Here is a 14331-nt window from a genome sequence, read left to right as displayed (position 1 = left end):
CCAATTTGGAGATGGAGAAGGTTACTGCTTTTATTGAAAAGGGTTTAAAGGATGAGGAGAGAAGCATGTGTGATAAAGAAGTAGGATTAGCGGAAATAAAAATAGCAATAAGTGGTATGAAGGGGGGGAAAAGCCCAGGGTCCGATGGACTAAGTGCAGAATTTTATAAGGAATTTTTCGAGATTTTAAGTCCATTGCTCTTAGGAGTTTTTAAGGAAATTAAAATTGAGGGAAGCCTGGCCCCATCTATGAGGAGAGGTATCATAAGCTTAGCTTATAAAAATAAAGGGGATAGACGGGATCTGAAGAATTGGAGGCCCATCACACTATTAAATGTGGATTATAAGATCTTGGCGAGGGTTATGGCAAATCGTTTGAAGGAGGTGTTACCGGAGATAGTTTGGCCCTCTCAGTCCTATGGAGTCATAGGCCGGGACATCGCAGATTCTGTGGTCTCAATCCGAGATGCAATAGAGCTCATGGAAGAGAGTGGGAGGGAGGCTTATGTATTAAAGATAGATCAAGAGAAAGCCTTTGATAGGGTCTCACATGAGTTTTTATTGAAGGTTTTGGAAGCATTTGGTTTCAAGGAAAATTTCATTCAGTGGATAAGGATTTTTTATTCAAACATATTTAGCTGTGTTAAATGTAATGGTTTTTTATCTAAGTATTTTCCAATACAGAGATCAGTGAGACAGGGTTGTCCCCTGTCCCCATTGCTGTACACATTGGCAGCAGAACCATTAGGTTACATGATGCGAAAGAAACAAGGTGTAGTTGGGATTGTGGTACCCAGTTCTGGGCTGGTGTCAGTGATACACCAATATGCAGATGACACAACCTTAACATTGAGAAAAGGGGAGTCAGTGAGGAAAGCTATGGAGGTAGTGGAGGAATATTGTAGAGCTTCAGGTGCCAGAGTGAATTATAGTAAGTCCCAATGCCTGGTTGCAGGGAGGGGTAGGGGGGAATGTCCCTTTAAGGTGTTGGAGGTTTTGGAAGTTCTGGGGGTGCATATGGGGTGCAAGAAAGACAGGGAAGAAGTGGATCGATTAAATTGGGAACCGAAGGTTATGAAAATTAAAAAGATTTTGGGAAGATGGGAAAGAAGGTGGTTGAAAGTGCAAGGAAGAGCGACAGTGGTGTCTGCTCTCCTGCTATCTAAGCTATGGTACTTGTTGACGGTGGAGGATATTCCTGAGTGGGCAGAAAAGTCCATCCGAGAGGCTTGTGTGAGGTTTTTATGGGAAGGGAAACCAGCCTTGGTGGCTTACAATACTATCATTGGACGGAGAAATCAGGGAGGACTCAACTTCCCAGATATTGATTTGAGGAAAAATCCTTTAGAATCAAATGGGTGAAGAGATTCCTTCAGAAGTCAAATTCAAGTTTTTGGAAGAGTTGTTTTGAGCATTTTTTTAAATGAAGTGGGATAGGAGGGCAGGGGATATTGTATATGGAATACAATAATATGTTTTTGAAATCGATTAAGCTTCTCCCTAGGTTTTATAAGGGGGTTGTAGAGACTTGGGCTCAATTTTTAAAAAGTGTGCAGTTTATGCCCAAGGGGGCTGAGGAATTTTTAGAACAGCCTTTATTTTTGAACAGGTGGGTCAACATCGAAGGAGAGGTTTTATTTAATCAAGCTTTTATAAAAGCTGGGATTATATCGGTGAAAGATGTATTATACGAGGTGATTCCAGGTTGGTTGCCGGAAGCGATAGTGAGGGACATGGTGTGGGAGGAGGATCAGGAGGTAGAAGGAAAAGCAATAGGAATCATGAATGAGAAGATTGTGAGGGCAATGCCACAGGATTGGATGGAAGAAATAAATGCGGAAATCTCCAAAGGAAGTAAAATGCGTCCTGCTTTTCCAAGCTTTGTACTGGAGAAAGGGGGAGAGTTAGTCCAATTTGACAACTGTAATACTCGAGATTTCTATGAGGTATTCAGAGAATGGAGATTCAAGACACCTGCTGGTCAGGAGTTTTGGCAGAGTATATACCCACAGCTGGACTTCAACAGGATTTGGAAGGGAATGTGGGCAAATTTTAAATGTCCAGAGTGGATTGAACTGGATTTCAAATTGGCTCATAACCGGATTTTTACCATGACGGTCTTGTGCAAGATTGGACGAGTGGAGGCGGCAACTTGCCCAATGTGTGGGACACAGGATGAGACTCTGTCCCATTTACTGGTGTTATGTCCGCAGTTAAATGACTTTAAGTACTATGTTCGACAGTTGTGTGAAGCTTTTTTGCTGGGTGGGGACTGAACAGCGAGAATGGGAATCCCGTGGGACTCAATTTTGAGATGGGGATTGCAGGAGAGTCTGCCAGTGTCTAGCGGAGCGGCAATTAATTTAATGTTCAGTTTGGCTAGATTCGTGATTGTGCAAAGAAGGAATGCTCTGTTTTTTAAGGGGAGGAGAATCAATCTAAAAGAGTATTTTAAATATAAGCTAAAAGACCATTATAAGGCTCTGTGGATGTTTTATTCAGAAAGGAATTTAAGGACAGTATTTTACAACCAATTTTTAAAGTACAATCGATTAATATATGTTACAGGTGACAAATTAAACTTCAGGTTTTGATGTTAAAATGTGGTGGCGGAATGGCTGTGCAGGGCGGTGGAATTGATTTGTATCATACAATGTAATGATCACGATGTTGTAAATGTTCTTAATGTTCAATAAAGTATTATAAAAAAAAAGTGGGTAGCACCCCTCACCCCCCGAGTCAGAAAGTCGTGGGTTCGAGTCCTACTCCAGAGACCTGAATGCAAAATCCCAGCTGACACTCCAGTGCAGTGCTGAGGGAGTGCTGCACTGTCGGAGGTGCCGTCTTTCGGATGAGACGTTAAACAAGGGCCCTGTCTGCTCTCTCAGGTGGACGTAAAAGATCCCACAGCACTATTTGAAGAAGAGCAGGGGAGTTCTCCCCAGTGGCCTGGTCAATATTTATCCCTCAATCAACATCACTAAAACAGATTATCTGGTCATTATCACATTGCTGTTTGTGGGAGCTTGCTGTGCGCAAATTGGCTGCTGCGTTTCCTACATTACAACAGTGACTACACTTCAAAAAGTACTTCATTGGCTGTAAAGCGCTTTGGGACGTCCTGAGGTTGTGAAAGGCGCTATAGAAATTTATTTTCCTTTTAAAACTTACCTTTTTGACCAAGCTTTTGGTCACCTGTCCTAATATCTTCTTATGTGGCTCGGTGTCAAATTTTGTTTGACCATCGTTCCTGTGAGGCGGTTTGGGAGGTTTAAGTTAAATGCGCTGTGTAAGAGGAAGTTGTTGCTGTTGTTAAGGGTCCCACAGTGTCTCAGTGGGTGAACACAGCACGTGATACTGAGTCACACAGACCAGGAAGGTCCCAGGTTTGACACCTTGACCAGCTCTTCTCAGCTGGGGCTACGGTCGGTGTGACAATTCACAGAATCACAGAATCACAGAAACCCCACAGTGCAGATAGAGGCCATTTCGGCCCATCGAGCCTGCACCGACACATATCCCACCCGATCCCCGTAACCCCTACACCAACACATATCCCACCCTATCCCCGTAACCCCACGTATTTAATCCCCCTAACACTAAGGGTCAATTTTATCATAGCCAATCAACCTAACCCGCACATCTTTGGACTGTGGGAGGAAACCGGAGCACCCGGAGGAAACCCACGCAAACACGGGGAGAATGTGCAAACTCCACACAGACAGTCGCCCGAGGCCGGATTCGAACCCGGGTCCCTGGCGCTGTGAGGCAACAGTGCTAACCACTATGCCACCGTGCTGCCCGAGTTAAGGACAGGAGGAGTCCGGCTACTTTTTCAGACACTCCGGTTGGGATGTGCGTAGGTTTGGAGGATAGGACTTGGCTGTGAAGCTCTCATGGTAGAATAGAAAAGAGAAGTCTGAGGGGTGGCCTGATGGAGGTCTTTAAGATAATGAAGGGGTTTGATAGGGTAGACGTAGAGAAGATGTTTCCACTTGTGGGAGAGACCAGATCTAGGAGCCATAAACATGGATAGTTACTAATAAATCCAATGGGGAATTCAGGAGAAACTTCTTTACCCAGAGAGTGGTGAGAATGTGGAACTCGCTACCACAGGGAGTGGTTGAGGTGAATAGCAGAGATACAGTTAATGGGAAGCTAGATAAACACATGAGGGAGAAAGGAATAGAAGGATATGCTGATTGGGTGAGAAGAGGGGTGGGAGGAGGTTGGTGTGGAGCATAAACACCATAAACACCGGCACGGACCAGTTGGGCCGAATGGCCTGTTTCTGTGCTGGCTGGCATTCACTGATTGGGCCCAAATATGGAAATTGGTCGTCTGGTCAGATGGTTGCAGGTTTTTGTGAATTCTTGCTGTAGCGTTAGTTACTGCTTGTAGGTAAAGAGGAGAAAAATCTGCATTGAGAGCAATGCTAATCCAAATCACTGTCCCCTTAATAGGAATCAGAGAGTGAAGAATTACTCATTGTAGCTCCAAGGACCAGAGTAATCCCCGGTCCTTACAGACATGAGCATAATGTCCCAACCTAACCAAAGTGTCCACCCACTTCCCGGTCCCCCAGAATGATGCCTTTAACACCCTGCCTCAATGTTTGGAATCCCAGTAATACTACAACAGGGAGAGAGGGACAGGCTTCAGAAAATGAATATGTTAATTGTCCACCTCATTAGAATGTGGAGAGTTGATTATCATATGTATCACTTGTTGAAGGAGCCTTTGAAAAGGAATGATATCACAAGGAGGTGCCTCAGCACCTGAATTTATTCTGTACAAATTTATCAACAAGAGACACGTCTGTATCTCCACATTAGCCAGTGATTTCCAAGGGAACGCCTGTTTATGATAACTTTGCGTTTCATAGAAACATTAGAAAAATAGGAGCAGGAGTAGGTCATTCGGCCCTTCGAGCCTGCTCCACCATTCAATATGATCATGGCTGATCCTCTATCTCAATACCATATTCCCGCTCTCTCTCCATACCCCTTGATGCCTTTTGTGTCTAGAAATCTATCTATCTCCTTCTTAAATATATTCAGTGACTTGGCCTCCACAGCCTTCTGTGGCAGAGAATTCCACAGGTTCACCACCCTCTGAGTGAAGAAATTTCTCCTCATCTCAGTCCTAAATGTCCTACCCCGTATCCTGAGACTGTTCCCCTCGTTCTAGACCCCCCAGCCAGGGGAAACATCCTCCCTGCCTCCAGTCTGTCTAGCCCTGTCAGAATTTTATACCTTTCAATGAGATCCCCTCTCATTCTTCTAAACTCTAGTGAATACCGGCCGAGTCGACCCAATCTCTCCTCTAACAGGATCTCCTTTTGAGCTACCAACGGGATGATGAGAACATGTTACAGGGACACTATCCTCACACAACTGTGTTTGGCAATCCCTTTAGTTCGGTTTGATGACAAACTCATGATCCAGTGACATAAGTTCTGTTGGAACGAATCACCTAATGGATCGTCGCCTTCTGCAAGTGAAAGGAGATGGAAAAGTTCGGACAGTTCTCCTTGCAACAGAGGAGGTTAAGAGGTGACCGAATAGAGGTTTTCAAGATGATGAGAGTTTCTGACAGAGTAAATCTGACGAGTGGTCAATAACCAGAGGTCATTGATTCAAAATCATTGGCAAAAAATCTCGAAGGGAGACGAGGAGAATCTTTTTCACTGAGTGTTGTCGTGATCAGGAACACTCGACCTGCCTGAAAAGGTGGTGAAAGCTGATTCCATCAATAATTTTAAAAGGGTGTTGGACGGGTTATTGAGGAAGAGGAACTTACAGGGTCACGGACAAAAAGCGGGGATGTGGGGCTAAACACGAACTGCTCTTTCAAAGAGCCAGCACCGGCTCGACGGGCCGAATGGCCTCCTGTGCTGTAAGTTTCTGTGACTCTCAATGATTCTATGAGATGAAAGATGTAAATTACGAATAATATTAAACCCCACATAACAAGTTTGTTTTACAAGCCTGTGTTCTCCTAAAGCAGCACACAGAGGAGCCCGAACAAGAACAATTACTTGGTAAAGAACATGTCAACCGTAAATCTTCAGTGCCTCACAGATATCAGCCCGGGCTCTCCGCCTTGGTACATTCCAGCCAAGGTACGGCCACAGGTTAGGGCGTTCACGCATGAACACACTGAAGGTGGAATTCCTGGCCGCCAAATCCGATTTAACCATAAGCCAAGTTCTGACTCACAACATTTCATTCCAACATTCTATCAATCCACCTGAGTGCAAAACTTTTATACTCATCACCTCCTGACTGTAATGGTGATAAAGTGTACACATATCACCTGCAGGGCTCTGGGGAAAGAGCAGGGGGGAGTGGGACTACTTGGATAGCTCTTTCAAAGAGCCGGCACAGGCACGATGGGCCGATTGGCCTCTTTCTGCGCTGTATCATCCTATGATATAAATGGGCTGCCGGATCGCTATCGCCTGTTTTACACTTCTACATAAAGTCAAGATCTACCCCTTAGTGTTAAGTCCTGTGAGTGTGTGCATTGTGAGTGTGTGCTGTGTGAGTGTGTGAGTGTGTGCTGTGTGAGTGTATGCTGTGTGAGTGTGTGCTGTGTGAGTGTGCTGTGTGAGTGTGTGCTGTGAGTGTGTGCTGTGTGAGTGTGTGCTGTGTGAGAGTGTGTGTTGTGTGAGTGTGTGTGTTGTGTGAGTGTGTGCTGTGTGAGTGTGTGCTGTGTGAGTGTGTGCTGTGAGTGTGTGTGCTGTGAGTGTGTGCTGTGAGTGTGTGCTGTGAGTGTGTGCTGTGTGAGTGTGTGCTGTGTGAGTGTGTGCTGTGAGTGTGTGCTGTGTGAGTGTGTGCTGTGAGTGTGTGCTGTGTGAGTGTGTGCTGTGAGTGTGTGCGGTGTGAGTGTGCGCTGTGAGTGTGTGCTGTGTGAGTGTGTGCTGTGAGTGTGTGCTGTGTGAGTGTGTGCTGTGTGTGTGCTGTGTGAGTGTGTGCTGTGAGTGTGTGCTGCTGTGTGAGTGTGTGCTGTGTGAGTGTGTGCTGTGAGTGTGTGCTGTGTGAGTGTGTGCTGTGAGTGTGTGCTGTGTGAGTGTGTGCTGCACTGACGCTGTGATATAAATGCTTTGCCTCAATACTCACTTTCCAGTCAGCAGCTCAAAGACCAGGATTCCCAGGGACCAATAATCTGCCCCGAAGTCATGTCCCTTGTTCATGATGATCTCCGGAGCAACGTACTCAGGGGTTCCGCAGAATGTCCAGCTCTTCTTGCCCAGACCGATCCGCTTCGCAAAACCAAAATCAGCCTAAGAGGGAGAGGGAGGGAGAAGGGGAGCGAGAGGAGGTGAGAGAGAGGGAATGAGAGAGAGGGAATGAGAGAGAGAGGGAGAGAGAGGGAGAGAGAGGGAATGACAGAGAGGGAGTGAGAGAGAGGGAGTGAGAGAGCGAGGGAGAGAGGGAATGAGAGAGAGTGAGAAAGGGAGAGAAAGAGAGGGAGTGAGAGAGAGAGGGAGTGAGAGAGAGAGAAAGGGAGAGAAAGAGAGGGAGTGAGAGAGAGAGGGAGTGAGAGGGAGAGAGAAAGAGAGGGAGTGAGAGGGAGGGAGAAATGTGATAACACGGTTAGAGAAAGGAGAAACCACCCCGACATATTAAAACCAAGAAACTTGTTATCGACCTATTGGGAGACGGCGATATTAGAAGTGTCTGATAGCCCAAACCTTCAGTACTTGTCAACGTGAGATTCACAAATCTGATGATTTACATCAATGGTGTAGGATCAAGTTCATAGAATCATACAGCACAGAAGGAGGCCATTCGGCCCATCGTGCCTGTGCCTGCTCTTTGAAAGAGCTCTCCAATTTGTCCCATCCACTGCTCTCTCCCCATAGCCCTGCAAATTTTTCAAGTATTTATCCAATTCCTTTTTGAAAGTTACTATTGAATCTGCTCCCACCGCCCTTTCAGGCAGCGCATTCCAGATCACAACAACTCGCTGCGTGAAAAACAACTTTCTTCTCATCTCCCCTCTGCTTCTTTTGTCAATAATCTTCAATCTGTGTCCTCTGGTTACCGACCCTCCTGCCACTGGAAATACTTTCTCTTTACTTACGCTATCAAAACCCTTCGTAATTTAAAAACAAAGACTCATTGAGGATTACAGGAGAATTTTTGCACCATATGCAGTTTGAAAATTCACTCTCTGTATTGTCTGGGCAATGAAAGGTTCTGTGTTCTATTTACAACGTGGATTTTAAGGACATTTATGAAAAAAACACTCTGGTCAGCTCACTGCCCACATAACTGGTCAGTGCGGAGCTTTGAGTTGATTGTTCTGGGATCAGTGGGTCTCCAAAGCACCGGGTGAATACAGTATAAAAATTGAAACCTCTGCAAATTTGGCAATGCTTCTGGATGTTAAAGTGCCGCTGAGATCCTGCAGCTGGGTCCTGCTCAGGCTCTGGAGGGGAGCAGTGCGAGACCTCCTAGAACAGGCACCCCGCACATCACTTGGATTTGACACTGCATGGAGTTAAAAAAAGACTTGCATTTCTCCAGCGCCTTTCACAACCTCAGGACATCCCAAAGCGCTTTACAGCCAATGAAGTACATTTGAAGTGTAGTCACTGATGTAATGTAGGAAACGCGGCAGCCAGTTTGCGCACAGCAAGAACCCACAAATAGCAATGTGATAAAGGCCAGATAATCTGTTTTAGTGATGTTGATTAAGGGATAAATATTGGCCAGGACACCGGGTAGAACTCCCCTGCTCTTCGTCGATATGGTGCCATAGGATGTTTTACGTCCTCCTGAGAGGGCAGACGGGGCCTTGGTTTAATGTCTCATCCGAAAGACGGCATCTCCGACAGTGCAGCACTCTCTCAGTATGGCACTGGGAGTGTCAGCCCAGATTTGTGTGCTCAAGTCTCTGGAGTAGGACTTAAACCCACAACCTTCTGACACGGAGGCGAGGGCGCTGCCCACTGAGCCGCGGTTCACACCACTAGAGACCCAACACACCAAATGATCAGAGGTTCAGTTGGAGACCCTGGACACATTTCAAACTTAGGCAAGAGATATGTCAAGGTACTGAGAGATATGTCAAGGTACTGGGAAAGCTCGTGCTCTGCAATGCCTGCACTGTGAATGGAAACTGTGATTGGTTACTACATAAATAACTGAACGCTGAATTTCTCTCACCTTTGTAAATGTAAACTCTTGGAGAGATCTACTCACATCTGAAAATACAGGGGTTGCCAACACCTCCAGGATTGCCCTGGAGTCTCCAGGAATTAAAGATTAATTTTCAGGAGAGAGAAAAATCAAAGGGGCATGAAAGAAATGGTGTGTTTTTCTCATTTTCTTTGAACATTTTCCTTATTAAAGTATTGGAGATGGGGGAAAAGGCTGTTTGGCCGGGTGGAGTGTTTGGAGCCTCCAGGAATAGTCAGCCAGAGTTGGCAACCCTAGTTTCAATTGACTTTTATCCTTAAGTGTTTTTATCACCACAAGATCCCTCCAGATGGTAGTGCCTGAAGGAGGCTGAATCTATTTGGTTAACGAGGGTGAATATAATGCCCAGACGCAGGATGGGAGGTAGAGTTCCATTGGAGCAGCACGTACCATTTTCACATATCCATCTGTGTCCAGCAGCAAGTTCTCTGGTTTGAGATCCCTGTAAATGACCCCTCGGTTGTGCAGATAATCAAAGGCCTCGACAACACACCCAACGCAGAATCTAGCTGTCGACTCCTCGAAGAAACACCTGCAAAAGCACACACAAATTCAGCTCTTGTAGGGGAAAGGGAGTCTGACGAAGGGTCATCGACCTGAAGCGTTAACTCTGTTTCTCTCTCCACAGATGCTGCCTGACCTGCTGAATATTTCCAGCATTTTCTGTTATTATTTCAGATTTTCAGCATCCGCAGTATTTTGCTTTTGTATTAGGTTTTTCTTTGCCTGGTAACGCTCCTGTGAAGTGTCTTGGGATGGTTTACTATGTTAAAGGCGCTATACAAATACAAGTTGTTGTTGTGGTAGTTTTGTATGCGTCTGTCATTGTTAACGGGCCTATCAGTCTCTGATGGCCAAAGCTGGAGCGCCTCTTAACCCAGAATGGTTCTGGCAGTTCACCCAGTCGAGGAGAAGGATCCACATTTGATCCATGCGGGGGCCGTGTTAACTTTGTGTCCAGTTCCCCGTGTGGAGGTCTGTGTTTGTGTTTAGGCCAAATACACAAGGGAGTTCGCAATGGCAGCCCCCATCAATCGGAACCCGCCTGGCAGTGCGATTGGGATTTCATCCTCAGAATCAGTTTCAAGGATATCCTAAATTCATGGAGTTCCCAATCCAAAGCCCAATGGTCTGGAAAAGGTCAACTCACGGCCCCGTTTACTGCATCTCAGTTTGGTTGCTGGGAAGGTCAGTTATTCACCTCAAAAATGTGGACTCCAAAATGATGAACAGCAGCAGTAAATATTCAACTGGGCCCAACCTTTGTGAAGTAACAATTCAGCCCAGTTCATCCTTCAACCAACACCGCTAAAACACATGTTCTGGTTATTGTCTCATTGCTGTTTGTGGGAGCTTGCTGTGCACAAATTGGCTGCCTTGTTTCCTACATTCATTAATTCATTACTTAATTGATTCATTACTTCCTTCCTTACTTTCTTTCTCCTTTCTGTGGCTGAGCTTTCAGCCACCTTCTCCCAAGAATTTGGAACTCTCTGGCTAAACCCATCCAGCTTGTTATGTCTTTACAAACCTCCTTACAGCCTACCCATTTGAACACACCTCTGGTCACCTCCCTACTGATGGGTCCCAACCCTGACAGTGAAGGGTTTGGGGATGTTTTGCTTTCTAAGTGTCTGTTGTTGTTATTGGTTGCCTGTCTGCTCCCTTACACTGGTCGTATTGGAGCTGGGGAGATAGCAGTGAGTCTGCAAGGTGAGGTCGTGCGGCTGGATCCTGGCACTTACTCACCTTGGGATCCTTGAAGGTCAAAACTGGCTTGTAGGTTAAAAAAAACGAAAATCCTGAACACGATATAATGAATTTTTATGTTTCTGTAGCTATAGAATATTTGTTATGTATAAATCATAACAGAACAGTAAACAGACGTACAGTTTGTCCTTTATCAATGGCTAAACGTGCGTCAGCTCGTGAACATTAAGGGTTACATCTCCATGGGAGTTCTCCCGATCATCCACATTAACTTTGACAGAAGATCCGTGTAAACCCAGGAGAATCGGACTATACGTTGATTCACCAGAGTTTCCGTGGACATTCTGCCGAAGTTACGGGAGAGGATCGGGAAACCCCCCCACAGGAACTCACCTCCATTGTATTTTACACGCACTGAGAAACACAGTTCATTTCGACCTTGATATTTACATCGAAACACTTACCAGAATTTGCACTGGTTTTGCCATCACCAGAAGAATCCATGGAGCTCCTCCACAGGTACCAGTGACTTCAGGGTCTGGGTCCCTCTGCTGCTCCCACTAATCTGGCAATAGAATATGATCTTCTCTCTGGCAATCTTCACACCATTTCATTATTGTTATTGCCAGAGTGATGGCCAACAGCTCAGGAGCTCGACACCATCCAGGACAAAGCAGCCCGCTTGATGGGCACCCCATCCACCAACTTAAACATTCACTCCCTCCACCACCGGCATACCGTGGCTGCAGTGTGTACCATCTACAAGATGCACTGCAGCAACTCGCCAAGGCTTCTTCAGCAGCACCTCCCAAACCCGCGACTTCTTCCACCTAGAAGGACAAGGGCAGCAGGCACATGGGAACACCACCACCTCCAAGTTTCCATCCAAGTCACACACCATCCTGACTTGGAAATATATCGTCAATCCTTCATCGTCGCTGGATCAAAATCCTGGAACTCCCTCCCTAACAGCTCTGTGGGAGCACCTTCACCACACGGACTGCAGCGGTTCAAGAAGGTGACTCACCACCACCTTCTCAAGGGCAACTAGGGATGGGCAATAAATGCTGGCCTTGCCAGTGATGCCCACATCCTGTGAACGAGTAAATATTAATAAGTCTGTCCTCAGGCAGTTCTGCAAGCTGTAGATTTTTGTAGGTCCGCAGTTGTGCCTCAATGTCTGCTCTGTAAATCTTGGCTTCCTCGATCCCACAGGTAGAGATTTTGCTCCAGGAGTGGGGTTTACCTTGCGGTTTGGGGCCTCAACATTGACCGTGTCCCTGAATGGCTCGAGGCCCTGTTCAGTAGCAAGGTCGGAGCGCCATCCCTGGTGTACTCAATGTTACTGCCACTATTAGCATTTGTAATTGTTTGGCGTGAGTGACCTGATGTCCCCCAACAACCAGGCATTGATAAAAAGACTTAAAATGCATCAAAAATGCAACCCCATTTATCCGCTTTTGATCCATATCCCTCGATACTCTTACCTAAGAAAAATCTATCGATCTCAGATTGAAAGCTCCAATTGACCCCCAGCAGCCACAGCCTTTTGTGGAGAGAGTTCCAGATTTCTACTGCCCTCTGTGTGGAAAGTGCTTCCTGATTTCACTCCTGAACGGCCTGGCTCTAATTTTAAGGTTGTTCCCCCTTGTTTTTCACTCCCCCCACCTGAGGAAATAGTTTCTCTCTATCTGCCTCATCGAATCCTTTCATCATTTTAAACACCTCAATTAGATCACACCTCAATCTTCTAAACTCTAACAGGAATACAAGCCACGCTTCTGCAACCTGTCCTCATAATTTAATCTTTTAAGTCCCGGTATCGTTCTGGTGAATCTGCGCTGTACCTCCTCCAAGGCCAAGATCTCCTTCCTGAGGTGTGGGGCCCAGGACTGAACACAGTGTCCAGATAGACTCTGACCAAGGCTGTGTGCAAATGAACATTAATTTCCTCCCCTTTATATTCCAGCCCCCTTCGGCTCTTAGTTGCATGCCTATCACACAGGTGCTGCTTCACACTGATACATATTACTTGTATTGATATACAAGGCATTGAGACATACGGGAAGTTTTGAATGTGCAATAAAACATGGGATCATGAAAATGACATACACTCACATGTCACGTAGGACGCTCCACAGCTCCCCGCCCAGACACACCTCCAGCAGCATGTACACATACTTCGAGTCTCGAAAAGTTCGGTACAATCTGTAAGAGAGAGCAGGCTGGCGGTCAGACTTTCTCCGCGCTTATGACATTCATGCCTTTCAGCAAAGCCCCTTCTTTCCTCGGCGAGTTACAATGATTAGTTTTTATTTTTTGTTCTTGTGTCTCAGACATGATATTGGACTCTGACAGGTCAGCCCCTCGGAGTGGGGGAGGGGGCGGCCGTTTCCTCCCTCGCCCCACTTGCTCTGCCTTTTCGCATCGAGAATTGTAGACACACATTAGCTCTCGTAAGGCGCTTCGGCTGCTCTTGGCGAGACCCAGGCTCGAGGGGCTGAATGGCCGGCTCCTGCTCTTAACACGGGAATTAAAAGTTGTGAATATTTTCAAAGAGATTTTCTTGATCATTAAAAGCTTAAATATAAAATAAATAGAAATCATGTAAAGCGAACTGGCAAAAATAAATGCTCGTATCGAGTGACGAACCTGCTTTGAGAGTTCATCCATCATCCCCGTGCTCGCTGATTGGCTCCCGGTCCCTGAACACCTCGATTAAAATTCTTAACCTTGTGTTCAAATCCCTCCCTGGGCTTTACTCCTTCCTGTCTCTGTAACCTCGCACAACCCTCTGAGATCTCTGCGCTCCTCTAGTTCTGGCCTCTTGCGCGTCACTGATTTCAATCGCTCCGCCATTGGTGGCCGTGCCTTCAGCCGCCGAGGCCTCCAAGCTCTGGAATTCCCTCCCTAAACCTCTCCACCTCTTTACCTCCCTCTCCTGCTTTAAGATGCTCCTGGAAATCTCCCTCTTTGACCAAGCTTTTGGCCACCTGTCTCCTCTCCTTCTTTGGCTCAGTGTCAGGTTTTGTCTGATTTATGCTGCTATGAAACGCCTTGGGACGTTTTACTACATGACAGACATTGTTTAAATGCCAGTTGTTGATGTTCTATGCATGGGAAAGAGATCTAATTACACTCCCCAGACAAAAAAAATCACAATTCCACCAAACTTGTCCAATTGAACTGAACGACCACAATGTCCAGCTATTTGCTGGTTCAAAATTTCAACAACGATGTAAAAATGCTGCAAAGCACAAGCAGCAGAGGGCAATGGAAGGTGAGCTGTCACTGATCGGAAAGGCAGTGTAGCAGCTCCACCAGACGCTGAGAGTGTTTTGCACAACTGATCTCAGTGACTGCTGTCCCCTCATTAACAATTAGAGTTACCATCTTCCGATAAACCCTCA

The 14331-nt window shown here is 46.1% G+C and overlaps 1 protein-coding gene across 2 annotated transcripts in view; it reads right to left on the bottom strand.

Moving 5' to 3' along the window:
• Positions 1-14331, bottom strand: part of prkg2l (protein kinase cGMP-dependent 2, like) — a 77662-nt gene that overhangs the window by 12688 nt on the left and 50643 nt on the right. For both annotated transcript variants that reach the window (XM_085970731.1, XM_085970732.1), the window contains exons 12-14: positions 13040-13129; positions 9602-9743; positions 7124-7287 (exon numbers count right to left, since the gene is read on the bottom strand). In XM_085970731.1, the coding sequence (XP_085826857.1) occupies positions 7124-7287; positions 9602-9743; positions 13040-13129 (396 nt within the window). The remainder of the gene's footprint in view (positions 1-7123; positions 7288-9601; positions 9744-13039; positions 13130-14331) is intronic.

This window comes from Somniosus microcephalus, chromosome 29 (genome assembly GCF_052327205.1).
Source record: "Somniosus microcephalus isolate GS21.2 chromosome 29, FLI_Smic_1.0, whole genome shotgun sequence".
Classification (NCBI taxonomy): Eukaryota; Metazoa; Chordata; class Chondrichthyes; order Squaliformes; family Somniosidae; genus Somniosus; species Somniosus microcephalus.
This window is presented reverse-complemented; position numbering and strand designations above follow the sequence as displayed.